We start from the raw sequence: 25022 nt of genomic DNA, 5'->3' as shown, positions 1-25022 counted from the left end.
CAGGGGGTACACACACCTACCAGGGGGTACACACACACCTACCAGGGGGTACACACACCTACCAGGGGTACACACACCTACCAGGGGGCACACACACCTACCAGGGGTACACACACACCTACCAGGGGTACACACACCTACCAGGGGTACACACACCTACCAGGTGCACACACCTACCAGGGGGTACACACACCTACCAGGGGGTACACACACCTACCAGGGGGTACACACACCTACCAGGGGTGTAGGAAGCAGCGATGAAGAAGTAGATGGCCATTCTGTCACACATGTGGAAACGCTGCTCCACTATACTGTAGAGAGACAGTTATTACACACAGTTATTACACACAGTTATACACACAGTTATTATACACACAGTTATTATACACACAGTTATTACACACACAGTTATTATACACACAGTTATTATACACACAGTTATTACACACAGTTATTACACACACAGTTATTACACACAGTTATTATACACACAGTTATTACACACAGTTATTACACACACGCTGCTCCACTATAGAGAGACAGTTATTACACACAGTTATTACACACAGTTATTACACACACGTTATTACACACACAGTTATTACACACAGTTATTACACACACGCTGCTCCACTATAGAGACAGTTATTACACACAGTTATTACACACAGTTATTACACACAGTTATTACACACACAGTTATTACACACAGTTATTACACACACGCTGCTCCACTATAGAGAGACAGTTATTACACACAGTTATTACACACAAATATTACACACAGTTATTACACACACGCTGCTCCACTAGACTGTAGAGAGACAGTTATTACACACAGTTATTACACACAGTTATTACACACACAGTTATTACACACACAGTTATTATACACACAGTTATTATACACAGTTATTACACACACGCTGCTCCACTATACTGTAGAGAGACAGTTATTACACACACAGTTATTACACACAGTTATTACACACACAGTTATTATACACACAGTTATTATACACAGTTATTACACACACAGTTATTATACACACAGTTATTATACACAGTTATTACACACACGCTGCTCCACTATACTGTAGAGACAGTTATTACACACACAGTTATTACACACACAGTTATTATACACACAGTTATTATACACAGTTATTACACACACGCTGCTCCACTATACTGTAGAGAGACAGTTATTACACACAGTTATTACACACAGTTATTATACACAGTTATTACACACAGTTATTACACACACAGTTATTATACACACAGTTATTATACACAGTTATTACACACAGTTATTATACACACAGTTATTACACACAGTTATTATACACACAGTTATTATACACACAGTTATTATACACACAGTTATTATACACAGTTATTACACACACGCTGCTCCACTATACTGTAGAGAGACAGTCATTACACACAGTTATTACACACAGTTATTACACACACAGTTATTACACACACAGTTATTACACACAGTTATTACACTATACTGTTATATACACTATACTCTAATATACAGTTATTACACACACAGTTATTACACACAGTTATTACACACACAGTTATTATACACAGTTATTACACACAGTTATTATACACACACAGTTATTATACACAGTTATTATACACAGTTATTATACACACAGTTATTACACACACAGTTATTATACACAGTTATTATACACACAGTTATTACACACACAGTTATTATACACACAGTTATTATACACACAGTTATTATACACAGTTATTATAGACACAGTTATTACACACAGTTATTACACACAGTTATTATACACACAGTTATTACACACAGTTATTACACACAGTTATTACACACACAGTTATTATACGCACAGTTATTATACGCACAGTTATTATACACAGTTATTACACACACAGTTATTACACACACAGTTATTATACACAGTTATTACACACACAGTTATTACACACAGTTATTACACACACAGTTATTATACACACAGTTATTACACACACAGTTATTACACACACAGTTATTATACACACAGTTATTATACACACAGTTATTACACACACAGTTATTATACACAGTTATTATACACACAGTTATTATACACACAGTTATTATACACACAGTTATTATACACAGTTATTATACACAGTTATTATAGACACAGTTATTACACACAGTTATTACACACAGTTATTATACACACAGTTATTACACACAGTTATTACACACAGTTATTACACACACAGTTATTATACGCACAGTTATTACACGCACAGTTATTATACACAGTTATTACACACACAGTTATTACACACAGTTATTACACACACAGTTATTAAACACACAGTTATTATACACAGTTATTATAGACACAGTTATTACACACACATTTATTACACACAGTTATTACACACACAGTTATTAAACAGTTATTACACACAGTTATTAAACAGTTATTACACACAGTTATTACACACAGTTATTACACACACAGTTATTATACACAGTTATTACACACAAAGTTATTACATACAGTTATTACACACAGTTATTACACACAGTTATTACACACACAGTTATTACTCAAAGTTATTACACAGAGTTATAACACACATTTATTACACACACAGTTATTACACACACAGTTATTATACACACAGTTATTATACACAGTTATTATACACAGTTATTAAGCACAGTTATTATACACAGTTATTATACACACAGTTATTACACAGTTATTACACACAGTTATTACACACAGTTATTATACACACAGTTATTACACACAGTTATTATACGCGCAGTTATTACACACACACAGTTATTACACACAGTTATTATACACGCAGTTATTATACACACAGTTATTACACACACAGTTATTACACACACACAGTTATTACACACAGTTATTACACACAGTTATTATACACACAGTTATTATACACAGTTATTACACACAGTTATTACACACACAGTTATTACACACAGTTATTATACACAAAGTTATTATACACAGTTATTACACACACAGTTATTATACACACAGCTATTACACACACAGCTATTACACACAGTTATTACACACAGTTATTACACACGCAGTTATTATACACACAGTTATTATACACAGTTATTACACACACAGTTATTACACACACACAGTTATTATACACACATGTATTATACACACAGTTATTATACCCACAAATATTACACACACAGTTATTATACACACAGTTATTATACACACAGCTATTACACACACATTTATTATACACACAGTTATTACACACACAGTTATTACACACACAGTTATTATACACAGTTATTATACACACAGTTATTACACACAGTTATTATACACACCGTTATTACACACACAGCTATTATACACACAGCTATTATACACACAGTTATTATACACACAGTTATTATACACAGTTATTATACACAGTTATTACACACACAGTTATTATACACAGTTATTATACACACAGTTATTATACCCACAGTTATTACACACAGTTATTACACACACAGTTATTACACACACAGTTATTACACACAGTTATTACACACACAGTTATTACACACAGTTATTACACACACAGTTATTATACACACAGTTATTATACATAGTTATTATACAGTTAAAAATACACACAGTTATTATAGACACAGTTATTTTACACACAGCTATTACACACAGTTATTACACACAGTTATTATACACACAGTTATTATACATAGTTATTATACAGTTAAAATACACACAGTTATTATACACACAGTTATTATACAAAGTTATTACACAGACAGTTATTATACTGTGATGACCCTCCCATTCTGATACGACCCTCCCACTCTGATACGACCCTCCCACTCTGATACGACCCTCCCACTCTGATATGACCCTCCCACTCTGCAACGACCCTCCCACTCTGATACGACCCTCCCACTCTGATACGACCCTCCCACTCTGATACAACCCTCCCACTCTGCAACGATCCTCCCACTCTGCGACGACCCTCCCACTCTGATACAACCCTCCCACTCTGATCGACCCTCCCACTCTGATACGACCCTCCCACTCTGCGACGACCCTCCCACTCTGATACGACCCTCCCACTCTGTCTGACGACCCTCCCACTCTGATACGACCCTCCCACTCTGATACGACCTTCCACTCTGATACGACCCTCCCACTCTGTCTGACGACCCTCCCACTCTGATACGACCCTCCCACTCTGCTACGACCCTCCCACTCTGATACGACCCTCCCACTCTGATACGACCCTCCCACTCTGATACGACCCTCCCACTCTGATACGACCCTCCCACTCTGCGACGACCCTCCCACTCTGCGATGACCCTCCCACTCTGATACGACCCTCCCACTCTGATACGACCCTCCCACTCTGTCCGACGACCCTCCCACTCTGTCTGACGACCCTCCCACTCTGATACGACCCTCCCACTCTGATACAACCCTCCCACTCTGATACGACCCTCCCACTCTGTCTGACGACCCTCCCACTCTGCGACGACCCTCCCACTCTGTCTGACGACCCTCCCACTCTGATACGACCCTCCCACTCTGTCTGACGACCCTCCCACTCTGCGACTGACCCTCCCACTCTGTCTGCCAAATTCTTCCTCTTTGCTCTTGTTTTCCTTAATAGGATGTCTGTGGGTCGGAGCCGGGAGGGTCGTCAGCGACTATGGGACAGACCTGGGATCGGGTGTGTCCCGGGATAAATACACCTTTCCCCCATTCATTGAGGAGACTTTCTCCACGCAGACACACTGTTGGATTTTGGTTGTGCCATTTCTGTGGGAGGGAGGGGCTGCGCTTAGGGAGGCTGGAGGAGGGGCCATCACGTGCACCATCTGTGGCCGCAGAGGGCACACTGCCGGTCGGTTCTGGGTTGGTCCCTCTGGGAGTCGAGGCAGCAGGCAGAGCACTCTGGCGTCACCCCAGGTGAGTCTGCACCACTCTCATCCAGAGTCCTCTGTTGTCCACCTGTTTGTACCTGTTTGTTTTCCTGAGTTTTCCCAGCATAAGGCGCTCGTCGATTCAGGCGCGGCTGGGAATTTTATCGACAGAGCGTTCGCCCTTAGTTTAGGGATCCCCGTTATTATTCCTGTGGTTAGACCTTTCCCGGTACACGCTCTGGATAGTCGACCATTAGGGTCCGGGCTAATCAGGGAAGCCACCATCTCCCTGGCCATGGTGACGCAAGGGGGTCACGAGGAGAAGATCAGTCTCTTCCTCATTGACTCTCCTGCGTTTCCCGTGGTGCTAGGCCTTCCCTGGTTAGCTCGTCATAACCCCACCATTTCCTGGCAACAGAGGGCTCTCACGGGGTGGTCGCGAGAGTGCTCGGGGAGGTGTGTAGGGGTTTCCGTTGGTGCTACCACGGTGGAAAGTCCAGACCAGGTCTCCACCGTGCGCATCCCCCCTGAATATGCCGATTTGGCTCTCGCCTTCTCCAAGAAGAAGGCGACTCAATTACCACCTCATCGACGGGGGGATTGTGCGATAAATCTCCTGGTAGACGCTGCACTTCCCAGGAGTCACGTGTATCCCCTGTCGCAAGCAGAGACGGCGGCTATGGAGACATATGTCTCTGATTCCTGCGTCAGGGGTACATTCGGTCCTCCACTTCACCCGCCACCTCGAGTTTCTTTTTGGTGAAGAAGAAGGACGCAGGTTTACGCCCCGTGCATTGACTATCGAGGTCTCAATCAAATCCCGATGAGGTACAGTTACCCGTTACCTCTCATCGCCACGGCGATTGAGTCAATGCACGGGGCGCGCGTCTTCAGTAAACTGGATCTCAGGAGCGCGTACAACCTGGTGCGTATTCAGGAGGGAGACGAGTGGAAGACGGTGTTTAGTACAACCTTTAGGGCATTATGAGTACCTCGTCATGCCGTACGGGTTGATGAACGCTCCATCAGTCTTCCAATCCTTTGTGGACGAGATCTTCAGGGACCTGCACGGGCAGGGTGTAGTGGTGTATATCGACGACATTCTGATATACTCCGCTACACGCCCGAGCATGTGTCCCTGGTACGCAGGGTGCTGGGTCATGACCTGTACGTCAAGGCTGAGAAATGCCTGTTCTTCCAACAGTCCGTCTCCTTCCTAGGGTACCGCATTTCCACCTCAGGGGTGGAGATGGAGAGTGACCGCATTTCAGCCGTGCGTAATTGGCCGACTCCCACCACGGTAAAGGAGGTGCAGAGGTTTTTAGGGTTTGCCAATTACTACCGGAGGTTAATCCTGTCAGGGATTTCTTCGTCGGAGGGACGATATAGCGAAATCATCGTCGGAAAAAGAGGACCAAAATGCAGCAGGGTTGTGATAGTTCATTTTTGAACATTTAATAAACTCAAAAACGAACATACAAAAATAACAAAACGAACTCGCGATTTACAGACAGTCCTGTTAGGCTCACACACGCTAAACACGAAACAATCTCCCACAAATACACAGACAAACACACCCAACTAATATAGGACTTCCAATCAAAGGCAACACCACACAGCTGCCTTCAATTGGAAGTCCACCCCAATTAACTCAACATAGAAACAGATCAACCAGACTACACATAGAAATACATCAACATAGACCATAACTCAAAACCCGGAAATAATAAATCAAACGCCCTCCTAACTAACACACCACCCTGAACCACATAAAACAAATACCCTCTGCCACGTCCTGACCAAACTAAAATGACAATTAACCCTTATACTGGCCAGGACGTGACATATCCGGGGTTTTGGCCAGGTGGCTGCTCCCATTACCTCACTGCTGAAGGGGGGTCCTGTACATCTGCAGTGGTCGGCTGAGGCGGACAGGGCTTTTGGGCACCTGAGAACTCTGTTTACCTCGGCTCCCGTGCTGGCCCATCCGGATCCCTCTTTGGCGTTCATAGTGGAGGTGGACCCGTCTGAGGCTGGGATAGGAGCTATGCTCTCTCAGCGCTCAGGCACGCCAACGAAGCTCCGCCCCTGTGCTTTCTTCTCGAAGAAGCTCAGCCCGACGGAGCGAAACTATGACGTGGGGGACCGGGAGCTGTTGGCTGTCGTCAAGGCTTCGAAGGCATGGAGACATTGGCTTGAGGGGGCTAAACAACCTTTTCTCATCTGGACTGACCACCGCAATCTGGAGTACATCCGGGCAGCGAGGAGACTGAATCCTCATCAGGCAAGGTGGGCCATGTTCTTTACCCGTTTTGTGTTTACCATGTCCTACAGACCAGGTTCCCAGAATATGAAGGCAGATGCACTGTCCCGGCTGTATGACACAGAGGAGCGGCCCATGGATCAGACTCCCATACTCCCGGGCTCCTGCCTGGTAGCGCGGTCGTGTGGGAGCTGGACGCGGACATTGAGCAGGCGTTGCGTACAGAGCCCGCTCCCCTCCAGTGTCCCGTCGGGCGTCTGTACGTTCCGTCTGCTGTCCGTGACCAGTTGATCTATTGGGCCCACAAGTCACCCTCCTCTGGTCATCCGGGGATCGGTCGGACAGTGAGCTGTCTGACTGGGAAGTACTGGTGGTCCACTTTGGCTAAGGACGTGAGGGTTTATGTTTCCTCGTGCTCAGTGTGCGCCCAGTGCAAGGCCCCTAGGCACATGCCCAGAGGTAAGTTACAACCCTTACCCGTTCCACAACGGCCGTGGTCGCACCTGTCGGTAGATTTCCTTAATGATCTTCCTCCCTCACAGGGTAACACCGCGATCCTGGTCGTTGTGGATCGTTTTTCTCCTCCCTTTGCTCGGTCTCCCTACGGCCCTACAAACTGCGGAGGCTCTGTTTACACAGGTCTTCCGGCACTACGGGGTGCCTGAGGACATAGTGTCTGATTGGGGTCCCCAGTTCACGTCGAGGGTCTGGAAGGCGTTCATGGAACAACTGGGGGTCTCAGTCAGCCTTACCTCAGGTTTTCACCCAGAGAGTAACGGGCAGGTGGAGAGAGTAAACCAGGATGTGGGTAGGTTTCTGAGGTCCTATTTCCAGGACTGGCCGGGGGAGTGGGCTGCGTTCGTGCCCTGGGCAGAGATGGCCCAGAACTCGCTCCGCCACTCCTCCACTAACCTTACCCCCTTCCAGTGCGTACTGGGGTATCAGTCAGTTCTGGCTCCTTGGCATCAGAGTCAGACCGAGGCTCCTGCGGTGGACGACTGGTTCTGGCGTGCGGAGGAAACATGGGACACCGCCCATGTCCACCTTCAGCGCGCCTCGCTGCGTCAGAAAGTGGGCGCAGACCGTCACCGCAGTGAGGACCGGGTCTGGCTCTCGACCCGAAACCTGCCCCTTCGCCTGCCCTGCCGGAAGCTGGGCCCACGGTTTGTGGGGCTATTCAAAGTCCCGAGGAGACTGAACGAGGTGCGTTACAGGTTACCGCTTCCCCCCCGATTACCGTATTAACCCCTCGTTCCATGTGTCTCTCCTCAGGCCGGTGGTGGCTGGCCCGCTCCAGGAATCTGAGGTGCGGGAGGTTCCCTGGACATCGAGGGGGCCCCGGCGTACTCTGTTCGTTCCATCTTGGATTCGAGACGTCGGAGTGGGAGGTGGACCCGTGGCAGGGGTGGGGGGGGTACGGTCCGGAGGAGAGGTGCTGGGTTCCGGTGGCGGATGTGTTGGACCCTGAACTGCTGCGGGAGTTCCACCGTCGCCGCTGGAGTCGCGCATCACAACTTCCGCCGGCTCCTCTCCTTGTTCGGGCGGCGTTCGGCGTCACCGGCTTTCTAGCCATCGCCGCTCCATTTTTCATGTATCCATTTGTTTTGTCTTGTTCCCTGCACACCTGGTTTTCATTCCCTAATCACACAGCATGTATTTATTCCTCTGTTCCCCTCCATGTCTTTGTGTGAAATTGTAATTGTTACGTGTTTCGTGTGTACGCCGCCAGGCTGGGTTTTTGTCCGTTATTTCCGTGGTACTTCACAAAGGTTGTTTATTGTAACATTTGCAAATTTTTTGTGACTGTTTCGCGCCTTGCACTTTTTACCTTTGGCTGGAGGTTTTGACGCAGTGGCGTCTGTCTGTTTTATTGCCTCTGCCTAAATAAAGTGTTCGCCTGTTCACAACTCTCTGCTCTCCTGCACCCTGACTTCTCCTGCATCTGACTCCTCCTGCACCCTGACTCCTCCTGCACCCTGACTCCTCCTGCACCCGACTCCTCCTGCACCCTGACTCCTCCTGCACCCTGACTCCTCCTGCACCCTGACTCCTCCTGCACCCTGACTCCTCCTGCACCTGACTCCTCCTGCACCTGACTCCTCCTGCACCCTGACTCCTCCTGCACCCTGACTCCTCCTGCACCCTGACTCCTCCTGCACCCTGACTCCTCCTGCACCCTGACTCCTCCTGCACCCGACTCCTCCTGCACCCTGACTCCTCCTGCACCCTGACTCCTCCTGCACCCTGACTCCTCCTGCACCCTGACTCCTCCACCAGTAGCGCTCACCGTGACAGTTCGGAGAGATTCGGGCCCCCGCCCACTCTGACTCTCTGGTTCACGGGCAGAGTTTCATTCATCTAGGGGTTTGAGCCTGGCTGCCGTGGTAACGCTGACTTCAGTCAAGAGTGTCACTACTGTCAGGGTTCCGATCATTGGAAAAACCAACGTCTCAGGCCCAGGGGAAAGGCCCAATCACACACACACACACACACACACACACACACACACACACACACACACACACACACACACACACACACACACACACACACACACACACACACACACACACACACACACACACACACCTACCAGGGGGTGTACACACACACACACACACACACACACCTACCAGGGGGTGTACACACACACACACACACACACCTACCAGGGGGTGTACACACACACACACACACACCTACCAGGCGGTGTACACACACACACACACACACACACACACACACACACACACACACACACACACACACACACACACACACACACACACACACACACACACACACACACAGACCTACCAGGGATATTGACATTGGAAAGAATTAACAAATAAAACAGAGCAAACTAGAATGCTGTTTGTCCCTAAACAGAGAGGACACAGAGGCAGAATACCTGACCACTGGGACTGACCCAAAATGAACAAACGCTTTGACTATGTACTGTGAGCATAGCCTTGCTATTGAGAAAGGTCACTGTTGGCTCTCAAGAGAAGACAGGCTATGTGCAGCACTGCCCACAAAATGAGGTGGAAACTGAGCTGCCACTTCCTAACCTCCTGCCCAAATGTATGACCATATTAGAGACACATTATTTCCCTCAGATTACACAGATACACAAAGAATTAGAAAACAAACCCAATTTTGATAAACTCCCATATCTACTGGGTGAAATACCACAGAGTTTAATCACAGCAGCAAGATGTGTGACCTGTTGCCGCCAGAAAAGGTCAACCAGTGAAGAACAAACACCATTGTAAATACAACCCACATTTATGTTTATTTATTTTACCTTTTGGACTTTAACTATTTGCACATCGTTACAACACTGTAGACATGACATGACATCTGAAATGTCTCTCTATTCAGAGATACTAACCGGAGGTGTCTGATCAGAGATACTAACCGTCTGATCAGAGATACTAACCGTCTGATCAGAGATACTAACCGGAGGTGTCTGATCAGAGATACTAACCGTCTGATCAGAGATACTAACCGGAGGTGTCTGATCAGAGATACTAACCGGAGGTGTCTGATCAGAGATACTAACCGTCTGATCAGAGATACTAACCGGAGGTGTCTGATCAGAGATACTAACCGGAGGTGTCTGATCAGAGATACTAACCGGAGGTGTCCGATCAGAGATACTAACCGAGGTTCTGATCAGAGATACTAACCGAGGTGTCTGATCAGAGATACTAACCGGAGGTGTCTGATCAGAGATACTAACCGAGGTTCTGATCAGAGATACTAACGAGTGTCTGATCAGAGATACTAACCGGAGGTGTCTGATCAGAGATACTAACCGTCTGATCAGAGATACAAACCGGAGGTGTCTGATCAGAGATACTAACCGTCTGATCAGAGATACTAACCGGAGGTGTCTGATCAGAGATACTAACCGGAGGTGTCTGATCAGAGATACTAACCGTCTGATCAGAGATACAAACCGGAGGTGTCTGATCAGAGATACTAACCGTCTGATCAGAGATACTAACCGTCTGATCAGAGATACTAACCGGAGGTGTCTGATCAGAGATACTAACCGTCTGATCAGAGATACTAACTGTTTGATCAGAGATACTAACCGGAGGTGTCTGATCAGAGATACTAACCGTCTGATCAGAGATACAAACCGGAGGTGTCTGATCAGAGATACTAACCGTCTGATCAGAGATACTAACCGGAGGTGTCTGATCAGAGATACTAACCGGAGGTGTCTGATCAGAGATACTAACCGTCTGATCAGAGATACTAACCGGAGGTGTCTGATCAGAGATACTAACCGTCTGATCAGAGATACTAACCGGAGGTGTCTGATCAGAGATACTAACCGGAGGTGTCTGATCAGAGATACTAACCGTCTGATCAGAGATACTAACCGGAGGTGTCTGATCAGAGATACTAACCGTCTGATCAGAGATACTAACCGGAGGTGTCTGATCAGAGATACTAACCGGAGGTGTCTGATCAGAGATACTAACCGGAGGTGTCTGATCAGAGATACTAACCGGAGGTGTCTGATCAGAGATACTAACCGGAGGTGTCTGATCTTCCAGGCCACGGTGTGAAACAGAGTGGAGGAGATGAATAGACCGCTAAGCCCCGCCCCGTACAACCAGGCAGCAGCAGCCTGCCATTGGTCCACAGACAGGAAGTAGAGTACAGACCCGCCCACCAGGCTGGGGATGATCCAGACCTGTGGAGGATCATGGGTAAACAAGGCATTGTGGGTAGAACCAGAGATAAACAGATGAATCTGTAGATAGGTGGTGTGTGTAACTCACTCCATGGGTGGCACAGTTCGCAGCATGTTCATAGTCTGTAGGTCGATATCTCTCACTGGATGGAACTCTGCTATTCATGAACCTGGAAAACACACAACCAGGATACTGCTGAACACAACCAGGATACTGCTGAACACAACCAGGATACTGCTGAACACAACCAGGATACTGCTGAACACATCCAGGATACTGCTGAACACAACCAGGATACTGCTGAACACAACCAGGATACTGCTGAACACAACATGGATACTGCTGAACACAACCAGGATACTGCTGAACACTACCAGGATACTGCTGAACACAACCAGGATACTGCTGAACACTACCAGGATACTGCTGAACACAACCAGGATACTGCTGAACACTACCAGGATACTGCTGAACACAACCAGGATACTGCTGAACACAACCAGGATACTGCCATTCAACCAGGATACTGCTGAACACAACCAGGATACTGCTGAACACAACCAGGATACTGCTGAACACAACCAGGATACTGCTGAACACAACCAGGATACTGCTGAACACAACCAGGATACTGCTGAACACAACCAGGATACTGCTGAACACAACCAGGATACTGCTGAACACAACCAGGATACTGCTGAACACTACCAGGATACTGCTGAACACAACCAGGATACTGCTGAACACAACCAGGATACTGCCATTCAACCAGGATACTGCTGAACACAACCAGGATACTGCCATTCAACCAGGATACTGCTGAACACAACCAGGATACTGCTGAACACAACCAGGATACTGCTGAACACAACCAGGATACTGCTGAACACAACCTTGATACTGCTGAACACAACCAGGATACCGCTGAACACAACCAGGATACTGCTGAACACAACCAGGTTACTGCTGAACACAACCAGGATACTGCTGAACACAACCTGGATACTGCTGAACACAACCAGGATACCGCTGAACACAACCAGGATACTGCTGAACACAACCAGGTTACTGCTGAACACAACCAGGATACTGCTGAACACAACCTGGATACTGCTGAACACAACCAGGATACTGCTGAACACAACCAGGATACTGCTGAACACAACCTGGATACTGCTGAACACAACCAGGATACTGCTGAACACAACCTGGATACTGCTGAACACAACCAGGATACTGCTGAACACAACCAGGATACTGCTGAACACAACCTTGATACTGCTGAACACAACCAGGATACCGCTGAACACAACCAGGATACTGCTGAACACAACCAGGTTACTGCTGAACACAACCAGGATACTGCTGAACACAACCTGGATACTGCTGAACACAACCAGGATACCGCTGAACACAACCAGGATACTGCTGAACACAACCAGGTTACTGCTGAACACAACCAGGATACTGCTGAACACAACCTGGATACTGCTGAACACAACCAGGATACTGCTGAACACAACCAGGATACTGCCATTCAACCAGGATACTGCTGAACACAACCAGGATACTGCTGAACACAACCAGGATACTGCCATTCAACCAGGATACTGCTGAACACAACCAGGATACTGCTGAACACTACCTGGATACTGCTGAACACAACCAGGATACTGCTGAACACAACCAGGATACTGCTGAACACAACCAGGATACTGCTGAACACAACCAGGATACTGCTGAACACAACCTGGATACTGCTGAACACAACCAGGATACTGCTGAACACTACCAGGATACTGCTGAACACTACCAGGATACTGCTGACCACAACCAGGATACTGCTAAACACAACCAGGATACTGCTGAACACAACCAGGATACTGCTGAACTCTGCCATTCAACCAGGATACTGCTGAACACAACCAGGGTACTGCTGAACACAACCAGGATACTGCTGAACACAACCAGGATACTGCTGAACACAACCAGGATACTGCCATTCAACCAGGATACTGCTGAACACAACCTGGATACTGCTGAAACAACCAGGATACTTCTGAACACAACCAGGATACTGCTGAACACAATCAGGATACTGCTGAACACAACCAGGATACTGCTGAACAAAACCTGGATACTGCTGAACACAACCAGGATACTGCTGAACACAACCAGGATACTGCTGAACTCTGCCATTCAGCCAGGATACTGCTGAACTCTGCCATTCAACCAGGATACTGCTGAACTCTGCCATTCAACCAGGATACTGCTGAACGCTGCCATTCATGAACCTGGAACACACACAACCTGGATACTGCTGAACACAACCAGGATACTGCTGAACACAACCAGGATACTGCTGAACTCTGCCATTCAACCAGGATACTGCTGAACTCTGCCATTCAACCTGGATACTGCTGAACTCTGCTATTCAACCAGGATACTGCTGAACACAACCAGGATACTGCTGAACACAACCAGGATACTGCTGAACTCTGCCATTCAACCAGGATACTGCTGAACTCTGCCACACAACCAGGATACTACTGAACTCTGCCATTCAACCAGGATACTGCTGAACTCTGCCATTCAACCAGGATACTGCTGAACTCTGCTATTCAACCAGGATACTGCTGAACTCTGCCATTCAACCAGGATACTGCTGAACTCTGCCATTCAACCAGGATACTGCTGAACTCTGCCATTCAACCAGGATACTGCTGAACTCTGCTATTCAACCAGGATACTGCTGAACTCTGCCATTCAACCAGGATACTGCTGAACTCTGCCATTCAACCAGGATACTGCTGAACTCTGCCATTCAACCAGGATACTGCTGAACTCTACCATTCAACGAGGATACTGCTGAACTCAACCAGGATACTGCTGAACTCTACCATTCAACCAGGATACTGCTGAACTCTGCCATTCAACCAGGATACTGCTGAACTCTGCCATTCAACCAGGATACTGCTGAATTCTGCCATTCAACCAGGATACTGCTGAACTCTGCCATTCAACCAGGATACTGCTGAACTCTGCCATTCAACCAGGATACTGCTGAACTCTGCCATTCATGAACCAGGATACTGCTGAACTCTGCTATTCAACCAGGATACTGCTGAACACAACCAGGATACTGCTGAACACAACCAGGATACTGCTGAACTCTGCCATTCAACCAGGATACTGCTGAACTCTGCCATTCAACCTGGATACTGCTGAACTCTGCTATTCAACCAGGATACTGCTGAACACAACCAGGATACTGCTGAACACAACCAGGATACTGCTGAACTCTGCCATTCAACCAGGATACTGCTGAACTCTGCCACACAACCAGGATACTGCTGAACTCTGCCATTCAACCAGGATACTGCTGAACTCTACCATTCAACCAGGATACTGCTGAACTCTGCCATTCAACCAGGATACTGCTGAACTCTACCATTCAACCAGGATACTGCTGAACTCTGCCATTCAACCAGGATACTGCTGAACTCTACCATTCAACCAGGATACTGCTGAACTCTGCCATTCAACCAGGATACTGCTGAACTCTACCATTCAACCAGGATACTGCTGAACTCTGCCATTCAACCTGGATACTGCTGAACTCTGCCATTCAACCAGGATACTGCTGAACTCTGCCATTCAAACAGGATACTGCTGAACTCTGCCATTCAACCAGGATACTGCTGAACTCTGCCATTCAACCAGGATACTGCTGAACTCTGCCATTCATGAACCAGGATACTGCTGAACTCTGCCATTCAACCTGGATACTGCTGAACTCTGCTATTCAACCAGGATACTGCTGAACACAACCAGGATACTGCTGAACACAACCAGGATACTGCTGAACTCTGCCATTCAACCAGGATACTGCTGCACTCTGCCATTCAACCAGGATACTGCTGAACTCTGCCACACAACCAGGATACTGCTGAACTCTGCCATTCAACCAGGATACTGCTGAACTCTACCATTCAACCAGGATACTGCTGAACTCTGCCATTCAACCAGGATACTGCTGAACTCTGCTATTCAACCAGGATACTGCTGAACACAACCAGGATACTGCTGAACACAACCAGGATACTGCTGAACTCTGCCATTCAACCAGGATACTGCTGAACTCTGCCACACAACCAGGATACTGCTGAACTCTGCCATTCAACCAGGATACTGCTGAACTCTACCATTCAACCAGGATACTGCTGAACTCTGCCATTCAACCAGGATACTGCTGAACTCTGCCATTCAACCAGGATACTGCTGAACTCTGCCATTCAAACAGGATACTGCTGAACACAACCATTCAACCAGGATACTGCTGAACTCTGCCATTCAACCAGGATACTGCTGAACTCTGCCATTCAACCAGGATACTGCTGAACTCTACCATTCAACCAGGATACTGCTGAACACAACCAGGATACTGCTGAACACAACCAGGATACTGCTGAACTCTGCCATTCAACCAGGATACTGCTGAACTCTGCCACACAACCAGGATACTGCTGAACTCTGCCATTCAACCAGGATACTGCTGAACTCTACCATTCAACCAGGATACTGCTGAACTCTGCCATTCAACCAGGATACTGCTGAACTCTACCATTCAACCAGGATACTGCTGAACTCTGCCATTCAACCAGGATACTGCTGAACTCTACCATTCAACCAGGATACTGCTGAACTCTGCCATTCAACCAGGATACTGCTGAACTCTACCATTCAACCAGGATACTGCTGAACTCTGCCATTCAACCAGGATACTGCTGAACTCTACCATTCAACCAGGATACTGCTGAACTCTGCCATTCAAACAGGATACTGCTGAACTCTGCCATTCAACCAGGATACTGCTGAACTCTGCCATTCAACCAGGATACTGCTGAACTCTGCCATTCATGAACCAGGATACTGCTGAACTCTGCCATTCAACCTGGATACTGCTGAACTCTGCTATTCAACCAGGATACTGCTGAACACAACCAGGATACTGCTGAACACAACCAGGATACTGCTGAACTCTGCCATTCAACCAGGATACTGCTGCACTCTGCCATTCAACCAGGATACTGCTGAACTCTGCCACACAACCAGGATACTGCTGAACTCTGCCATTCAACCAGGATACTGCTGAACTCTACCATTCAACCAGGATACTGCTGAACTCTGCCATTCAACCAGGATACTGCTGAACTCTGCTATTCAACCAGGATACTGCTGAACACAACCAGGATACTGCTGAACACAACCAGGATACTGCTGAACTCTGCCATTCAACCAGGATACTGCTGAACTCTGCCACACAACCAGGATACTGCTGAACTCTGCCATTCAACCAGGATACTGCTGAACTCTACCATTCAACCAGGATACTGCTGAACTCTGCCATTCAACCAGGATACTGCTGAACTCTGCCATTCAACCAGGATACTGCTGAACTCTGCCATTCAAACAGGATACTGCTGAACACAACCATTCAACCAGGATACTGCTGAACTCTGCCATTCAACCAGGATACTGCTGAACTCTGCCATTCAACCAGGATACTGCTGAACTCTACCATTCAACCAGGATACTGCTGAACACAACCAGGATACTGCTGAACTCTGCCATTCAACCAGGATACTGCTGAACTCTGCCACACAACCAGGATACTGCTGAACTCTGCAATTCAACCAGGATACTGCTGAACTCTACCATTCAACCAGGATACTGCTGAACTCTGCCATTCAACCAGGATACTGCTGAACTCTACCATTCAACCAGGATACTGCTGAACTCTGCCATTCAACCAGGATACTGCTGAACTCTACCATTCAACCAGGATACTGCTGAACTCTGCCATTCAACCAGGATACTGCTGAACTCTACCATTCAACCAGGATACTGCTGAACTCTGCCATTCAACCAGGATACTGCTGAACTCTACCATTCAACCAGGATACTGCTGAACTCTGCCATTCAAACAGGATACTGCTGAACTCTGCCATTCAACCAGGATACTGCTGAACTCTGCCATTCAACCAGGATACTGCTGAACTCTGCCATTCATGAACCAGGATACTGCTGAACTCTGCCATTCAACCTGGATACTGCTGAACTCTGCTATTCAACCAGGATACTGCTGAACACAACCAGGATACTGCTGAACACAACCAGGATACTGCTGAACTCTGCCATTCAACCAGGATACTGCTGCACTCTGCCATTCAACCAGGATACTGCTGAACTCTGCCACACAACCAGGATACTGGTGAACTCTGCCATTCAACCAGGATACTGCTGAACTCTACCATTCAACCAGGATACTGCTGAACTCTGCCATTCAACCAGGATACTGCTGAACTCTGCTATTCAACCAGGATACTGCTGAACACAACCAGGATACTGCTGAACTCTGCCATTCAACCAGGATACTGCTGAACTCTGGCATTCAACCAGGATACTGCTGAACTCTACCATTCAACCAGGATACCGCTGAACTCTACCATTCAACCAGGATACTGCTGAACTCTGCCATTCAACCAGGATACTGCTGAACTCTGCCATTCAACCAGGATACTGCTGAACTCTGCCATTCAACCAGGATACTGCTGAATTCTGCCATTCAACCAGGATACTGCTGAACTCTACCATTCAACCAGGATACTGCTGAACTCTGCCATTCAACCAGGATACTGCTGAACTCTGCCATTCAACCAGGATACTGCTGAACTCTGCCATTCAACCAGGATACTGCTGAATTCTGCCATTCAACCAGGATACTGCTGAAATCTGCCATTCAACCAGGATACTGCTGAACTCTGCCATTCAACCAGGATACTGCTGAACTCTGCCATTCAACCAGGATACTGCTGAATTCTGCCATTCAACCAGGATACTGCTGAACTCTACCATTCAACCAGGATACTGCTGAACTCTGCCATTCAACCAGGATACTGCTGAACTCTACCATTCAACCAGGATACTGCTGAACTCTGCCATTCAACCAGGATACTGCTGAACACAACCATTCAACCAGGATAGTGCTGAACTCTGCCATTCAACCAGGATACTGCTGAACTCTACCATTCAACCAGGATACTGCTGAACTCTGCCATTCAACCAGGATACTGCTGAACTCTGCCATTCAACCAGGATACTGCTGAACTCTGCCATTCAACCAGGATACTGCTGAACTCTACCATTCAACCAGGATACTGCTGAACTCTACCATTCAACCAGGATACTGCTGAACTCTGCCATTCAACCAGGATACTGCTGAACTCTGCCACACAACCAGGATACTGCTGAACTCTGCCATTCAACCAGGATACTGCTGAACTCTACCATTCAACCAGGATACTGCTGAACTCTGCCATTCAACCAGGATACTGCTGAACTCTGCTATTCAACCAGGATACTGCTGAACACAACCAGGATACTGCTGAACTCTGCCATTCAACCAGGATACTGCTGAACTCTGCCATTCAACCAGGATACTGCTGAACTCTACCATTCAACCAGGATACTGCTGAACTCTACCATTCAACCAGGATACTGCTGAACTCAACCAGGATACTGCTGCACTCTGCCATTCAACCAGGATACTGCTGAACTCTGCCATTCAACCAGGATACTGCTTAACTCTTCCATTCAACCAGGATACTGCTGAATTCTGCCATTCAACCAGGATACTGCTGAACTCTACCATTCAACCAGGATACTGCTGAACTCTGCCATTCAACCAGGATAATGCTGAACTCTGCCATTCAACCAGGATACTGCTGAACTCTGCCATTCAACCAGGATACTGCTGAACACAACCATTCAACCAGGATACTGCTGAACTCTGCCATTCAACCAGGATACTGCTGAACTCTACCATTCAACCAGGATACTGCTGAACTCTGCCATTCAACCAGGATACTGCTGAACTCTGCCATTCAACCAGGATACTGCTGAACTCTGCCATTCAACCAGGCTACTGCTGAACTCTACCATTCAACCAGGATACTGCTGAACTCTGCCATTCAACCAGGATACTGCTGAACTCTGCCATTCAACCAGGATACTGCTGAACTCTGCCATTCAACCAGGATACTGCTGAACTCTGCCATTCAACCAGGATACTGCTGAACTCTGCCATTCAACCAGGATACTGCTGAACTCTGCCATTCAACCAGGATACTGCTGAACTCTACCATTCAACCAGGATACTGCTGAACTCTGCCATTCAACCTGGATACTGCTGAACACAACCAGGATACTGACTGTTTAATGTGTCTCCTGGCCTCTATAATGTGTCTGTGTGTGTGTGTGTGTGTGTGTGTGTGTGTGTGTGTGTGTGTGTGTGTGTGTGTGTGTGTGTGTGTGTGTGTGTGTGTGTGTCTTTAATCAGCAGTAAATCTCTCAATCCCGGTTTACAGAGAGAGGCACATCTGGACATGTTATGAAACCACATTTCATAAGTCAACACACACACACACACACACACACACACACACACACACACATCGCAGGGTTCAGGGTAGTGCCTGATTCAACACAGGGTCCCTCGGGCCGAGCAGAAGCTGTGTGACGGGGTTCAGGGTTCAGGGGTCAGGGGTCAGGGTTCAGGGTTCAGGGGTCAGGGTTCAGGGGTCAGGGTTCAGGGTTCAGGGGTCAGGGGTTCAGGGGTCAGGGTTCAGGGTTCAGGGGTCAGTGTTCAGGGGTTCAGGGGTCAGGGTTCAGGGGTCAGGGTTCAGGGTTCAGGGGTCAGGGGTCAGGGTTCAGGGGTCAGGGTTCAGGGTAGCTATTTACTTCCATGTTGTTTGGTTAGTTGCGTCATTCCACACATTGTGTTAAATCTGTTTGTATTTTCTCTAAATCCCTTTCAGTATTTTCTCTAAATCCCTTTCAGTATTTTCTCTAAATCCCTTTCAATATTTTCTCTAAATCCCTTTCAGTATTTTATCTAAATCCGTTTCAGTATTTTCTCTAAATCCCTTTCAGTATTTTCTCTAAATCCCTTTCAGTATTTTCTCTAAATCCCTTTCAGTATTTTCTCTAAATCCCTTTCAGTATTTTCTCTAAATCCCTTTCAGTATTTTCTCTAAAATCCCTTTCAGTATTTTCTCTAAATCCCGTTCAGTATTTTCTCTAAATCCCTTTCAGTATTTTCTCTAAAATCCCTTTCAGTATTTTTTTTAAATCCATTTCTACCATTTTGATGTATAAGATGATCCATTTCCCCATATAAAGGTTTTAGTTACCTAGAGAGATACGGGATGTGGAGGCTGCTCTAACGGGCCTTATTCAGCTCATAAAGGTTTTAGTTACCTAGAGAGATACGGGATGTGGAGGCTGCTCTAACACGCCTTATTCAGCTCATAAAGGTTTTAGTTACCTAGAGAGATACGGGATGTGGAGGCTGCTCTAACGGGCCTTATTCAGCTCATAAAGGTTTTAGTTACCTAGAGATACGGGATGTGGAGGCTGCTCTAACGGGCCTTATTCAGCTCATAAAGGTTTTAGTTACCTGAGAGATACGGGATGTGGAGGCTGCTCTAACGGGCCTTATTCAGCTCATAAAGGTTTTAGTTACCTAGAGAGATACGGGATGTGGAGGCTGCTCTAACGGGCCTTATTCAGCTCATAAAGGTTTTAGTTACCTAGAGAGATACGGGATGTGGAGGCTGCTCTACCGGGCCTTATTCAGCTCATAAAGGTTTTAGTTACCTAGAGAGATACGGGATGTGGAGGCTGCTCTAACGGGCCTTATTCAGCTCATAAAGGTTTTAGTTACCTAGAGAGATACGGGATGTGGAGGCCGCTCTAACGGGCCTTATTCAGCTCATAAAGGTTTTAGTTACCTAGAGAGATACGGGATGTGGAGGCCGCTCTAACGGGCCTTATTCAGCTCATAAAGGTTTTAGTTACCTAGAGAGATACGGGATGTGGAGGCTGCTCTAACGGGCCTTATTCAGCTCATAAAGGTTTTAGTTACCTAGAGAGATACGGGATGTGGAGGCCGCTCTAACGGGCCTTATTCAGCTCATAAAGGTTTTAGTTACCTAGAGAGATACGGGATGTGGAGGCTGTGTGTGTGTCTCAGTGAGCCTGAAGGGACAAAGGCTCTGATCAGAGAAAGCATTGTTATCCTCCAAAAGAGGGGCACTCTGCCTCCATCTCTCCCTCCCTCCCTCCCTCTCTCTCTCTGCCTCCATCTCTCCCTCCCTCTCTCCCTCTCTCTTTCCCTCCCCTCTTTCCCTCTCTCCCTCTCCCCCTCTCTCTACCTCCATCTTCCCCCTCTCTCCCTATCTCTTTCCCTCCCCTCTCTCCCCCTCTCTACCTCCATCTTCCCCCTCTCTCCCTATCTCTTTCCCTCCCCTCTATCCCTCTCTCCCTCTCCCCCTCTCTCTACCTCCATCTTCCCCTCTCTCCCTATCTCTTTCCCTCCCCCTCTCTCCCCCTCTCTACCTCCATCTTCCCCCTCTCTCCCTATCTCTTTCCCTCCCCTCTCTCCCCCTCTCTACCTCCATCTTCCCCCCTCTCTCCCTCTCTCTTTCCCTCCCCTCTTTCCCTCTCTCCCTCTCCCCCCTCTCTACCTCCCTCTCCCCCTCTCTCTACCTCCATCTTCCCCCTCTCTCCCTATCTCTTTCCCTCCCCCTCTCTCCCCCCTCTCTACCTCCATCTTCCCCCTCTCTCCCTCTCTCTTTCCCTCCCCCTCTTTCCCTCTCTCCCTCTCCCCCCCTCTCTACCTCCATCTTCCCCCTCTCTCCCTCTCTCTTTCCCTCCCCCTCTCTCCCCCTCTCTACCTCCATCTTCCCCCTCTCTCCCTCTCTCTTTCCCTCCCCTCTCCCCTCTCTCTCCCTCCATAGTGGGGTGGCTGTGTCTACCTCGACTGGGCTTGAACTTTCACCTGCTCTCTCTCTCTTCTCCCTCTCTCTACCTCCATCTTCTCCCTCTCCCCCTCTCTCTACCTCCATCTTCTCCCTCTCTCCCTCTCTCTACCTCCATCTTCCCCCTCTCTCTCCCTCTCTCTACCTCCATCTTCCCCCTCTCTCTCCCTCTCTCTACCTCCATCTTCCCCCTCTCTCTCCCTCTCTCTACCTCCATCTTCTCCCTCTCCCCCTCTCTCTACCTCCATCTTCCCCCTCTCTCTCCCTCTCTCTACCTCCATCTTCCCCCTCTCTCTCCCTCTCTCTACCTCCATCTTCTCCCTCTCCCCCTCTCTCTACCTCCATCTTCCCCCTCTCTCTCCCTCTCTCTACCTCCATCTTCCCCCTCTCTCTCCCTCTCTCTACCTCCATCTTCTCCCTCTCTCCCTCTCTCTACCTCCATCTTCTCCCTCTCCCTCTCTCCCTACCTCCATCTTCCCCCTCTCTCTACCTCCATCTTCCCCCTCTCTCTTTCCCTCCCCCTCTCCCCCCTCTCTCTACCTCCATCTTCCCCCTCTCTCTTTCCCTCCCCTCTCCCCCTCTCTCTACCTCCATCTTCTCCCTCTCTCTTTCCCTCCCCTCTCCCCTCTCTCTCCCTCCATAGTGGGGTGGCTGTGTCTACCTCGACTGGGCTTGAACTTTCACCTGCTCTCTCTCTCTTCTCCCTCTCTCTACCTCCATCTTCTCCCTCTCCCCCTCTCTCTACCTCCATCTTCCCCCTCTCTCTCCCTCTCTCTACCTCCATCTTCCCCCTCTCCCCCTCTCTCTACCTCCATCTTCCCCCTCTCCCTCTCTCCCTACCTCCATCTTCCCCCTCTCCCCCTCTCCCTACCTCCATCTTCTCCCTCTCCCCCTCTCTCTACCTCCATCTTCTCCATCTTCCCCCTCTCTCTACCTCCATCTTCTCCCTCTCCCCTCTCTCTACCTCCATCTTCCCCCTCTCTCTTTCCCTCCCCCTCTCCCCCTCTCTCTCCCTCCATAGTGGGGTGGCTGTGTCTACCTCGACTGGGCTTGAACTTTCACCTGCTCTCTCTCTCTTCTCCCTCTCTCTACCTCCATCTTCTCCCTCTCCCCTCTCTCTACCTCCATCTTCCCCCTCTCTCCCTCTCTCTACCTCCATCTTCCCCCTCTCTCCCTCTCTCTACCTCCATCTTCTCCCTCTCCCTCTCTCCCTACCTCCATCTTCCCCCTCTCTCTACCTCCATCTTCCCCCTCTCTCTTTCCCTCCCCCTCTCCCCCTCTCTCTCCCTCCATAGTGGGGTGGCTGTGTCTACCTCGACTGGGCTTGAACTTTCACCTGCTCCATCTCTCTCTCATTCAGCTTGTTGCGTTATAATGGGGAACTATAATCTGCAGCAGTGAACAGAATGAACAGAATGTTAGTAATGCTGAGGATCAGATCTTTACATCTCAGAGGATCCGTTTCTGAATCCTGCTAGTGGCAAGACACACACACACACACACACACACACACACACACACACACACACACACACACACACACACCACACACTATATACACACACACACACACACACACACACACACACACACACACACACACACACACACACACAGACACACACACACACAGACCACACACCCAACCAACCCCAACCATCAACCAACCCAACCCCAACCATCAACCATCAACCATCAACCAACCCCAACCATCAACCAACCCCAACCATCAACCATCAACCAACCCCAACCATCAACCATCAACCAACCCCAACCATCAACCAACCCAACCATCAACCATCAACCAACCCCAACCATCAACCAACCCCAACCATCAACCATCAACCAACCCAACCATCAACCATCAACCATCAACCATCAACCAACCCCAACCATCAACCAACCCCAACCATCAACCATCAACCATCAACCATCAACCAACCCCAACCATCAACCAACCCCAACCATCAACCATCAACCAACCCCAACCATCAACCATCAACCAACCCCAACCATCAACCAACCCCAACCATCAACCAACCCCAACCATCAACCAACCCCAACCATCAACCATCAACCAACCCCAACCCCAACCATCAACCATCAACCAACCCCAACCATCAACCAACCCAACCATCAACCAACCCCAACCATCAACCAACCCCAACCATCAACCAACCCCAACCATC

At 47.9% G+C, this 25022-nt stretch overlaps 1 protein-coding gene across 1 annotated transcript in view; it reads right to left on the bottom strand.

Moving 5' to 3' along the window:
- Positions 1–237: 237 nt before the first annotated feature.
- The window catches only part of LOC106595793 (monocyte to macrophage differentiation factor 2), a gene marked incomplete at its 3' end in the record, with an annotated part of 26551 nt that continues 1766 nt past the window's right edge, over positions 238–25022 (bottom strand). The window contains exons 2-4 of the mRNA XM_045712896.1: positions 12038–12119; positions 11789–11949; positions 238–311 (exon numbers count right to left, since the gene is read on the bottom strand). Coding sequence (XP_045568852.1) covers positions 238–311; positions 11789–11949; positions 12038–12119 — 317 coding nt within the window. The remainder of the gene's footprint in view (positions 312–11788; positions 11950–12037; positions 12120–25022) is intronic.

The sequence above is a fragment of the Salmo salar genome, unplaced genomic scaffold, assembly GCF_905237065.1.
Source record: "Salmo salar unplaced genomic scaffold, Ssal_v3.1, whole genome shotgun sequence".
NCBI classification, from domain to species: Eukaryota; Metazoa; Chordata; class Actinopteri; order Salmoniformes; family Salmonidae; genus Salmo; species Salmo salar.
The sequence above is the reverse complement of the archived record's forward strand: the minus strand, read 5'-3'. Positions and strand labels throughout refer to the sequence as shown.